At 45.1% G+C, this 12,228-nt stretch overlaps 1 protein-coding gene and 1 long non-coding RNA gene across 3 annotated transcripts in view; both read left to right on the top strand.

The window, feature by feature from the left end:
- The first annotated feature begins 1,236 nt into the window (after positions 1–1,236).
- On the top strand, positions 1,237–8,564 carry LOC146398258 (uncharacterized). 2 transcript variants are annotated; one of them, XR_014821436.1, is made up of 4 exons: positions 1,237–1,988; positions 4,634–5,053; positions 5,548–6,283; positions 8,348–8,564. It is a non-coding gene; the product is annotated as an uncharacterized LOC146398258 (long non-coding RNA). The 2 variants fall into 2 exon arrangements; XR_014821435.1 differs by lacking the exon at positions 4,634–5,053 and having other exon boundaries at positions 1,237–1,340; positions 5,485–6,567.
- An 845-nt stretch (positions 8,565–9,409) lies between these two features.
- PSMD11 (proteasome 26S subunit, non-ATPase 11) overlaps positions 9,410–12,228 on the top strand; it is a 31,139-nt gene continuing 28,320 nt past the window's right edge. Inside the window, exons 1-2 of the mRNA XM_084985221.1 lie at positions 9,410–9,521; positions 11,825–11,926. Coding sequence (XP_084841347.1) covers positions 9,431–9,521; positions 11,825–11,926 — 193 coding nt within the window. The 5' untranslated portion in view covers positions 9,410–9,430. The remainder of the gene's footprint in view (positions 9,522–11,824; positions 11,927–12,228) is intronic.

Here is a 12,228-nt window from a genome sequence, read left to right as displayed (position 1 = left end):
AATGTTGTCACTGCAGTGGCTCAGGTCATGGGTTCAGACCCTGTCTTGGGAACTTCCACATGCCATGGCTGCAGCGAAAAAGAAAGAAAGAGAGAGAGAGAGAGAGAAAGAAAGAAAGAAAAGACATATTAGAGAAGACAGTGTGGATCCACCCACTGTGCTACAAGGGATCAAACCTGCCTCCCAAGTGCTGCAGAGACACCACTGATCCCATTTCATCACAGCAGGAACCCCTGGTAACTCTTCTTTAGAAAGCATATGGCTTGTTGTTCTCAGCTTTGGAATTTTATAGCCCATTAACATTCTGGTACAATATTAATTGTATGCCAAATTGAGAAGGGGGGAGTGTCCTTTTTGAGCAAAGAAAGGCTCAGTTTTGGGATAAATTTAGAAGCCATTTTGTCCAGTTCCCCAATGTCATGAATCCTATTTATAACAACTTAATGAGATGTTATCCACTTTCCATTTGAACACACTGTGGGACTTCAGGGCCTCTTCAAGTAGGTAGAACTCAAAGCCTCTGGCCAAGACAAGGATTACCAGACCCCTGTCATCACCCTCCTCATCTTGTTGTAATGCCCTTTACCCAGCTTGAGCCACCTGGCCTACTCCTTCCTACCCCCTACTAGGAAAGTGATGTGGATTATTCCTCACCTCCCCCTATAGGGGCAAGATACACTCTAACCACCCAGCATGCGTACGGTAAGACCACTTCTCTCCCTGATTATCAGGAAGAGCTAGCTAGCTGTATCTTATCTTAACAAACTCCTCTTTCTCTTTGGGGTTGGCTCTCCCTGCTTATCAGGAAGCCATCCTGCTGTGCCAGCAGTGTCTTTTTATCTCAATAAACTCCTCTTTCTCTTCACCTTGCTATGCTGGAAAATTCTCTTTCTGACCCTTGTGCACAGATAGGACGTTTTGGTGACCTGTACGGAGACCTTACTGGAGGTCTTTGCCCCACCCTCTCCCTTTCTTTTTCTGTAACCCTCTGTGAACAGGCAAGTAGATGTGGAAGTGACTAAGGAATTCTGCCCAGGGTTACACTCTTGTGTGTTCCAAAGGCCCCACTGCTCACTGCGCCTTAGTAACTGCTGTCCGAACGGGCGAAGGTTCCTCTTTTCTTTCTCCTCTAGGCTGGAGACCAGGCCGACTGATATCATCTGGCCTGGGCCTGGGCGATTAACACATGCCTGCCCCTTGAAGACTGTAAGGCAGAGGCCCCAGCCGCCTTTTCCTATTACTTTCACTTTGCCTTCCTCGGCCTGTCTGGGCCTTGAGGGAACCTGCCACTCCTGAGTCATCCTGAAAGCTCCTTCCACATCCCAGAGGATCGCCAAGTGGTGAGTCAATCCCAGGTGGCTCCTGGGAATTCTCCTGGTGTCTTTGTCGCATGGTGTGTGCACAGTTCATAGGTCTCCGTTTTCCTGGCCACTTCCCCCAACAGGATGGGACTGCGGAGACAGTTGGCACTTTGTGCCTTAGTCACACAGAGATGGCACTGAGACAATAAGGGACTTGTTTTTATTGCCAGTGTGTGACTCTCAGTACCCCCATTCCATGAAATATGGGCTAAGAATGGGTTCTGGTACATCCCAGGAGCCCCCTACAGATTCTCCCCTTAGCTGTATCCTCAGGAATTGGAATAAATTTGATCAAGATGATTTCAAAAAGAAGAGGCTCATTTTCTTTTCTAACACAGCCCGGCCCCAATACAAACTGGGGGACCAAGACCAGTGGTCTCTTATCGGGACTCTAGACTATAACACCATCCATCATCTTGACCGCTTTTGCTGTAGACGTGGAAAACGGTCTGAGGTTCCTTACATCTAAGCCTTTACGGCCCGTAGCCAAAATCCAGGTTTGAGGGACTCATGTCATATGTGCCTCTCTCCGACTACTCTATTGCCTTGTTCTCCTCCTCCTCCTCCTCCAGACATTCCTGATGACCCTTCCACATCCAGTCTCATCAGCCCCCTCCTCAGCCCACAGCACACCCTCTGCACCTCAGTTCCCACCTCCATAGCCAGGATGCGAACCCTCTTTCCACTCCCGGTGCCAGTCCTGTACCGCCCAATGCTTGAGCCCGGCCCAATAACTTGCTAATGGAGACTTAGACATTCTCAGGGTCCATGTCCCCTTGCCCATGTCTGATCTCCCCCATATCAAGAGTTACCAACGAATAACCTTCATCAGGATCCTGCCACTTTTATCAAAGAATTTCAGGCCCTAACCATAGCCTTTGACTTGACCTGGCAAGACATTCCCGTGGTCCTGACCACTTGTGGTACCCATGGAGAGAAGACCAGAATCTGGGCCTTGGCCTGAGGCCTGTCTATAAGAGGGAATGAAAAAGATGACCATCAGTGATAATAAGCTTGGGGAAGTCACGCAGGAACCTTCTGAAAACCCAGCCCTTTCTCAGACCTGACTGGCCGAGGCTATGAGGAAGTGCAGTAATTCAGACCCTGAGACCAGTGAAGACCAGTTTGACCCCTAGCCTGGGCCATTGTTGCAGTCCATTTTATAAGCCAGGCTTCCCCTGACATCAGACAAAAACTACAAATATTAAAACAGGGCCCATAAACTCCATTCCTGGCCTTACTTGACATGGCCTATAAAGTCTCTCATACCACGGAAAAGGCTTGTAAGTAGGAGGAAAATTTTTTTTCTGGCCTTAAGGGAAGTCATCCTAGGAAAAATTTTCCTGTGTCTTTGAGATGCATATATTCATCTGATCTTCTGGAATCTTATCTCCACCATCTTTTAAACATGCAAGGGTACAAATTGGAGGTTGACTTTCAGGGTCAAATGGAAATGCTGTGTCTTTTTCATAAACATTAGCAAAAAGGGTTTAGCCATCTTAACAGGTGAACTTTATTTGTTCCATCTGCCAGAAACCCAATTTGAATCCAGTATTTTTTGTAACTGGTCGGTTTTACAGTTCCCTATTTATGGCTGAAACTTTGGAATGGGAACTATGAGGTCTCTGTTGTGTATGTTTGTATGAATCTATATATGTACTGCCAAAATTAATTCATAAAAGAGCTCTACTAAATTGGCTTAAAGGAAATTAAGCACTTACATAAATCCTCAAAATATGGAAGGTAACTGGCCAGAATAAATTTTAGGTTCATGTAAACTGGAAAAATAGTATTAAATAATTATCTGATATTAAAGCTTGTGGATCTAATTAATATAGACATGTCTTTAGAGTCATCAACATTAAGTGTATTACCTTTATTGTGCCAAGATTATACTAGAGGTTAAATAATATCTGCTGCAGAATTTCCGTTGTGGCTCAACAGAAACAATCTGACTAGGAACCATGAAGTTGCAGGTTCGATCCCTGGTCTTGGTCAGTGGTTTAAGGATCTGGCGTTGCCATGAGCTGTGGTGTAGGTCGCAGACGAGGCTCGGATCCAGTGTTGTAGTGTGGGCTGTAGTTTAGGTTGGCAGCCGTAGCTCCAATTCGACTCCTAGCCTGAGAACCTCCATATGCTGTTGGTGAAGGCTTAAAAAGACAAAAGACCAAAAACAAAAAAAAAATCTGTTACGAATTTGTTAGCAAGAAAAATAACTTGGTCTTATTGAATAGTTAGGTCATTTCCAAATAAAATAAGATACTGAAACATTAATTACTAAACATTGGCTTCATTTTACGGAGAAACTGAAGGTATTTTGAACTATTAATATGTTTGATGCCACACTGAGATTTTTCCTATGAAGTAAATTTTTTTTTAGAGATTATTGGTACTTATGCTTACTAATATAGATGCAGAAAGTGATGGAAGTTTATGGGAAGTGGAAGCAGAAGATTTTTGTGCATTATCAGGACTAAGTTTAGAATAAATTTGAGTAAATTAATTTTAATTTATTAAGAAAGTATTCTAAGCTTGTTTCTGAAGCTGATTGCTGTAATCTGTCTTTGGGTGAATATCAGATGCCCCATGATAACCAGGGGGAACTATACATACTGGAAAAAGTAACATTTAAAAGGCTGTCTCCAACCTAGATAAAAGATTTCTTATTGGATAGTCTTAAGTGCCTCATGCACAAAGAAACTGATGAAAATTAACTCTTAAATTTATATTTCTCACTTAAGAAGGGTTTCTGTATTGACTAGTCTATAGAGAGAACTACTGACCTCAAACTCACCATAAACAAGGCTCTAATATTAAAAAACAAAAACAAAAAGAACACCAGTATGCCTGGAGGAAAAGAAGACAACAAAAGTAGGCACCTGTCCCAAGATTGCCATACCTGACCTGTATGGTTTTTGTTTTCTTCTCTGTTTCTTTTGTTTTCTCATGCAAAGCAAACATTTTTCTATCATGTGATTTTCTATCATGTGATCCTATGTGACTTTTAGAAATCAATCCAATTGTTGGGTTTATAGTCAATTACCTGCAACTAGTACTTCTTTTTAAAAATTTTTTTATTTTTATTTTTTTACAGTTTTATTTATTATTATTATTATTATTATTATTATTTTTGTCTTTCTGCTATTTCTTGGGCCGCTCCCGAGGCATATGGAGGTTCCCAGGCTAGGGGTCCAATCGGAGCTGTATCCTCCGGCCTACGCCAGAGCCACAGCAACGAAGGATCCGAGCCGCGTCTGCGACCTACACCACAGCTCACGGCAACGCCGGATCGTTAACCCACTGAGCAAGGGCAGGGACCAAACCCGCAACCTCATGGTTCCTAGTTGGATTCGTTAACTACTGCGCCACGACGAGAACTCCTGCAACTAGTACTTCTGATTTACCTTGATGCATTTCTCCCTGCCAAGGCTCTTTGAGTTGGCCCTTTAGAAACTTATTGAAAAAATTGTAATTTTGTTCAGACCACTATTGATATTGCTAGGTGAGATTCCTCTCACTTGGGCAATTAATGATAACTGCTCTGACCCAGGCCAAAATATGTTTTCTTCTAAAGTTACTCAAGCTCAGGGAGTTTCCATTGTGGTTCACTGGGTTAAGAACCCGACTAGTAGCCATGAGAGTTTGATCCCTGGTCTCATTGGGTTAAGCAGCCAGTGTTGCTGCAAGTTGCAGTTTAGGTCCCAGATGTAGCTCAGATCCCATGTTGGTGTGGCTGTGGTGTAGGCTGGCAGCTGTGGCTCCAATTCGACCCCTAACCTGGGAACTTCCATATGCCACAGGTGTGGCCATGAAAAGACAATAAATAAATAAAGTTACTCAAGCTCAATCAGCAAAAGTAAGACTGCCAAGGGATGTAACTTTCCCAGGCTATGGTAATTTAAATTTAAAGGCTCCCTTATGTTAGAAACAGTTAAACCAGCTAGGGTTAACCAGCATAATTAACTCTAGGAAATTGGGCTGCATGCCTTATGGACAAAGCCAGAACGTATTTTTCTTTGAAGATAAGAAACAGACCAAGCCAGACAAACTGGGGATATACTGGGCTGTATTTGGTGAAAGCTCTTGACTTAATTTCTTCTTCTTCTTTTTTTTGTCTTGTTAGGGCCGCACCCACGGCATATGGAATTTCCCGGGCTAGGAGTCTAATCAGAGCTACAACTGCCAGTCTATGCCACAGCCACAGTAACGCAGTCCAAACCGCATCTGTGACCTGCACCATAGCTCAGGGCAATGCTGGATCTTTAGCCCACTGAGTGAGGCCAGGGATGGAACCCACGTCTTCATGGATCCTAGTTGGATTTGTTACCACTGAGCCACAAGGGGGACTCCTGCTGACTTAAATTCTTATTTATGACTTTGTTAATACTACTAGCTATATTTTTTTAATTAACTGTTTTACAGAATTGTTTTTTGCATTACCAAATGTGTGACTCTGATAAAGTGATAATATATAGTCCTATATGAGATTAAACATTATAATAGTGTAGCTCTAGATATGGGGAAATACAAAAAGAGGGAATATTTTCCTGGATCATAAGAAGCTAGTAAGACAGGTGGTACAGAGGCTTTGGGCTACTATCAATAAGGCCTAGTCCAGTAATAACAAGTTGAGTGGCCCATCAGCGAAATCTTTGCCAGACCTGGGAATGAGCATAGGTAGCACCATGGGATGAAACGGTCATGGAATGCCCCCCAAAGACTATGGTGAAATTTATGGGCCTGGGGGAGCCCTGTGAACTGGAGCTTGGGACTTGTTGTCTACTTCTACAAGGTTAAATCTTGAGCTGCTGAAGCTGCTGAACTTCTACACTTCCTGAAAGGAGTTCAGGGTGGAAATCAGAAATAAAGCAGTCTGTGCTCTGGAAAGCTGGCAAAACACGCCTTCAGATAGTTAGATTCAGGTAAGGATTTTTTTTTTTTTAACTTTTTTTACTTTTTTGCCTTTTCTAGGGCTGCTCCCATGGCACATGGAGGATCCCAGGCTAGGGGGTCTAATTGGGGCTGTAGCTGCTGGCCTACACCACAGCCACAGCAACTCGGGATCTGAACCGTGTCTGCAGCCTACACCACAGCCCACCGCAACGCCGGATCCTTAACCCACTGAGCAAGGCCAGGGATCGAACCCGCAACCTCATGGTTCCCAGTCGGACTCATTAACCACTGAGTCATGACGGGAGCTCCTCAGGTAAGGATTTTTATGAGCCCCAATTCTTGCATAGTTTCATATCTAGAAAAGGACCAAAATCATTAACAGTGTTATCTCCTTTGGCTATTAAGGAGAGAAGTGAAATTGAAAGGCAGAATGGAATAGCTGTGGTTTACACATCCAAGATAATACTTAGTATTGTGGGAGTAATTATAGACAAGTCCTTGTATTGCTAAGATGACCAATAGCTCCTGTTAATTATGTGTTAATACCACATCAGATGTTAAAACCTACTTAGATAAAACTATGCAACTGGCTACTTGACCACAAGTGTCCCAGAAGTGTCAGGTCCAGACCGGGTTTCATGCTTATTCTCCTGAAAAGAAATGAGATCTATTTTGTCTATAAACATTCAGGTTGTCACTCCTCCCTGGGTTCATTTACATCTATGTGAATAACACTGAGCTAATAAAGGATATGACCACACCAAGTGTTCCATTCCTTTGGAAAGCGTAACCCAAGCACTGACTCTATCTGGATTATAATAAAAAACGTTATCAAGCATAACCTGGTTCTTTCCCTTGTTTGGGCCCCAGTTCCAGCAATTCTTTTACTAATCTTTGGCCTCAACTTTTTTTTTTGTCTTTTTTTGTCTTTTTAGGGCCACACCCGTGGCATATGGAGGTTCCCTGGCTAGGGGTCCATTCAAAGCTGTTGCTGCTGGCCTACAGCAGAGCCACAGCAACACCAGATCCGAGCCACGTCTGCGACCTACACCACAGCTCACAGCAATGCTGGATCCTTAACCCACTGAGCAAGGCCAGGAATCTCATGGTTCCTAGTCGGATTCGTTTCCTCTGCGCCATGACAGGAACTCCTGGCCTCAAATTTTAATCTGCTTGTTAAGTTTGTTTCTTCTAGAATACAACAGTAAGTCTCCAAATGATAATGCAACGGGCATATCAACCAGTCAATACGTGGACAACTCTGGAACAAGCCACCATATTGTTCGGTGGAGCCACACCTTCCTCCTCAGGAATGCCCCGACAGATAGCAAGTGGAGGCAACCCAGGGCCCTACAACACCTCTGATCAGCAGCAAGCAGCCAGAGCACTTGTCACCCTTCCCCCCTTATGCTCTGGTTTCCCACGTACCGTGTTGCCCACTCCTCCCCCACCCCCGTAGGGGCCTTCTATGCCCTAACCAACCAGCAAGTGTACCATAAGACCCTCTCTTTCCCAACACATCAGCAGGCCAGTAGGTGTATTGTAAGCCCTCTCTTCTCCCTGGGCTTTAAAAACTGACATGACCACACGCTCAGAGTTGGCTCTCGCTGATTACCAGGAAGCCATCTGGCTGCACTAGCAGCACCTCTTATTTCAATAAGCTCTTCTTCCTCTTCAGTTCGCTATGCTGGGAAATTCTTTTTCTGACCCATACGGACTAGGACACACATCCAGGAACTCGGAACTCATTCCCTAACTCTCAGATCTTGGCCTTGTCAATTACTGTATGATCTTCACCAAATTACTTGAATCATCCTGTTTCTTCATCTATGAAAGGAGTATTAATATCTTTTCACAGAGCATTGTTGAGAAGGTAGAAGGAAATAGGTAAGTCGCCTAACCTAGACATGGAGGAGTGCAGTGTTGGTTCCCTTTACATGTCCCTTTAGGGGACAGCATGTTGCATTTTGGGATCGTCGTCACCTGCAGAAAGATCTTCATCCTACTAAACTGCCTCTGTACATTGTTAGTATTTCCCTTAAGCTCAACCCTCAGGGAGCATATAGAATGTCTTTCTTCCTTTTCTTTGACAGCTTTTCAGATATCTGTGATTTTAGTTGAAGGCGCTGGAGACACTGCAAAGAAAAATCCGTTTTTTCTTTATTGAGCTGCGGAATTCGAGAGGCTGTCAGACTTCTGCGTGACGCTCAAGAGGGATTACTTGAGTGAGTGGGGCAAACAAGATATTTAGCTTTCTTTTTTTAAATTAAAAAATTAAAAATATTTATTTTTTATTAAAGTGTAGTTGATTTAAAATGTTGTGCCACTTTCTGCTGTACAGCAGTGACCCAGTCATACATAGATATACATTCCTTTTCTTATATTATCTTCCATCGTGGTCTAACCCTAGACACTAGATACAGTTTCCTGTGCTGTACAGTAGGACCTCAACTGCTTATCCATTCTAAATGTAATGGTTTGATATTTCACTTTCTAACATCAGTTTTCCCCAACACTGGTGTGTTTAATCACAAACTGGCTAGGATTCTGCAGGATTCTAGCTTGGAGTGTGTGTGTGTGTGTGTGTGTGTGTGTGTGTGTGTGTGCGCGCGCGCCCGCGCGCCTTGTGTTGCAGGACACTTGAAACGCATTTGAATGGTGCTCTTTGTTGACCACATAGTGAGCACTTTATAGGATCATTTATTGCCCTTCATGAATAGTTAAATGTGGAAGCTACAGAGAAAGCCAAACGGCTTTCATTGAATATCCAGCCGGGTGTCCAAACACTCTCTAGAGAGAAAAGGGGAGTCGGCGTTCAGAAGCTTTTTGGGGGTGTGGGTGGAGACTACCTTGGGGCTCCTGTTCTAAGGTACCGCCTCTTTTATTCGTGGGTAGCCGCTAGGTGGTGCTGGGGAGCCTCACTCGTGGGTGCCAAGCTCCCCAGGGCTCATCCTCCTCCTTCCTCCCTCCTCCCTCCTCCGTCCTCCCTCCTCCCTCTTCCCTCCTCCCTCTTCCCTCCTCCCTCCTCCAGGGCCCCGCCAAGAGACTACAACTCCCGCGATGCTCTGGGAGCAAAGGAGGCGGGGCAACTGAGGGGAGGGACGCGAGGGCGGGCCTTCCGGGCGTGTGCTTCCGGCGTCGGCGGCCGTGGCCGGGGACTGTGTGAGAGCGGTAAGATGGCGGCGGCGGCGGTGGTGGAGTTCCAGAGAGCCCAGTCTCTACTCAGCACCGACCGGGAGGCCTCCATCGACATCCTCCACTCCATCGGTAAAGGTCGCCGCGCCCCCTCCCGGCCCTGCTGGCTTAGCTCGGCCTGTGTCGGTCGTCGGCGGCGGAGCGGGGCCGGGCTAGCCGGCTCTGGTGCTGCTGACTCACTGTGTGTGAGGGGGGCCGGGCCGGGGGCCCAGGCCGCTCCGAGCTCCCTGCAGCCCCCTGGCTCCCACCCCGGTGGGAAGCCCGGAGGCAACCCCGGCATCCCCTCGCCGGCTGCTGACTCACGGTGGGCTCAGCGTCAGGTGGGAGAGCGGGCCGAGTCGGGGCCCCACTACTCGCCAGCCTGGTCTCCTGGGCTGGCCCGGGACCGCGAGCAGTGCCCGTCGGCGGGCGCGAACTGGGCTGAGAGCCTCGAGTTGAGTGCTTTGGCAAAACCCGCTCTGGACTGGCTTTTCCCGCCGTTGTTATCAGCGTAGCCTGCTCGGATCGGAGCGCGAGCGCCCGGATTTCTCTTGGAGTTTCCTTGGAAGCTGCTACTTCTCCCAGCCCCACCGCTAAAGGCTCCACTACAGTGGGCCTCTTTCTGAGTGTGGTTTGGAATACCAAGGGGACGCACATCAGATTTGCTTTGGTTTGGGGAGGTGGCCGAGACGTTCCTTCGCCCCCCTGTAGGGTGCCAGACCGAAGATGTTGGTGTTAGGACCGCCCGGCTAGAGGAGGTGACTAAATCGTTGGAGAGTTCGGAGAGTTAGTTGTCAGCCGCGGAGTTCTGGAAACTCTTTAGAACCTGTCGGCTGCACATTGCAGGAGAAAATTAAAGAAAAATATCTTAGTATTGTAGTATGATTGTCTTACATCTTGCACACAACAGGAAAACTGAAATGGGAGCCCCATCCGGTCGCTCCTGACAGTTTTCTACTGAGATTCAGGTGTGAACAGAAGCAAATTTGTGATGACAGAGGGGACCTTTAATGTTCAGTCATAAGGGGTTCAGTTAGGGCATGGGCTGGCTCTTCCCTGCACATGTAGTGATATGATCTTTTTCATGTAGCTTGAGAAGATTCGGATTGGATCAACAAGTAGCATGAGAATGCACGTGTATGTGAGACCTCCAGACTTTTGGCTTTTATGTTTACTTTGTTGAATTTTGGTATTCTTGACTTTCATGGAGGAAGGGCAGGGATGAGATGTTGATGTCTTTATCTTTGAGGGGAGGACTAGAAAAGGGAGGAAGTGGAGGTTAAGATGCATCAGTGAATGGATGATATTGGTAAATAATAAATTGTTTCATTCTTGGAATTCTGATCTTAAGTCAGTTATAATTATAGAACCAGAGTCTTCTCCATGTGTGTCTTTGTCCTATGACTACACACTAATATTTAGAACTCATGTGAGGAGCATGGATTTTATTTTTTGTGCCTAATATTTATTTTGTCTTTTATAAAGTGGGAATTATGGTAAACATAATTGGAGTATTTCTTGCTTGCCCTCTATATTAGGAGAGAGTTGCCCGAAAGCTTCCCTGTTAGAGCAAGCTTGAGTCATTATGGTTGACAGCCTTACTTTTTCCAGACTCCATCATGGAGTATCAGAATCTTGGTTTTTGTCAAGTCATGATGCTTTGTAAGAAAAGTGATAACTAGTGATGTTCACTAAAATTATCACTACAAACTTGTAGCGGCTGTTCAGAGTTTGAGTAGTAGAATAGTTGTTAACAGCTGAAAGTGGGACAGATAGCACAAAGTTATTTTAACAGGTCCTGAATCTTTTAGAGAGTAGCATTCCCTCCTAAGGATCACACTGGAGCTTTGACAGGGTTGTTTTTCCTGATTGGCTTTGTTGAGCTGTTTATCCCTGACACTTCCATCAGCTGAGGCTTTCTAAAGGCTTAAAGTTTGGTGAAAGACTTATGACTTCATAGTTATCAGTAACTTGGTTGTTCGGTTTTAGTGTGTGGCCGGTAAATGCACATGTAGGTTTAATGTTTTCATGTAACATAGCGCCTAGCACGGGGCTTACCATCACAAATGTGAAGAACTTGTTTCCTTTGAATTTTGTATTAACCAAGTGACTGCAGCAGTCATCTCAGTGTATGCAGGTAAGGGAGATTGTAATTGGTAGAATGAAAAGGCACATTTAAAATCAAGAGAGGAATCTATTTTTATGATATACATGGGGACATGTACTACATGATCATTTTACTATTTCTTGTTTAGTTTTTTTTTTTTTTTTAAAGCTCTCTAGAATTTGTCTTTTGGTAACTGTTTGAATCTGTAGTTGGTGTCATGAGGGTGACATTTCCCTTAGTCTTCATTTTCTGACACAATTTTAAGAGGGTTTGCATTTTCTTCTCCCAGTGAAGCGTGACATTCAGGAGAATGATGAGGAGGCAGTACAGGTCAAAGAGCAGAGCATTCTGGAACTGGGGTCTCTCCTGGCGAAGACTGGACAAGCTGCAGGTAAGTGCTGCAAATGGATTGCTTTCTTTTTAAACTGGAGTGCTGGGTTCCACTTTTTTGTTGGAGTAAGGGAGCATGAGAATGCATGCACACAGTTTATTGGTGGTGTAATTTAGTTTTATGGCCAACTTGTTGAGCTTCAGTTTCCTATCAGGAAGTTAAGAGGCCTTTTCACTCAGTTCTTTCATGGAAGACTTTTGTTCTGCAGGTGAGGAGAAAAATCTGTTTCCGTGGGGATGTAGAGACCTGTGATTTGTTTCTGGTTTGGATTTTCACTGCATTCCCTTAGCTGGGGTCAGCAG

Source organism: Sus scrofa, chromosome 12, assembly GCF_054392235.1.
Source record: "Sus scrofa isolate SSC_HxYL_T2T_F1_AM1 chromosome 12, Sscrofa_HxYL_maternal_Yorkshire_Landrace_v2.0, whole genome shotgun sequence".
In the NCBI taxonomy this organism is placed as follows: Eukaryota; Metazoa; Chordata; class Mammalia; order Artiodactyla; family Suidae; genus Sus; species Sus scrofa.
This window is presented reverse-complemented; position numbering and strand designations above follow the sequence as displayed.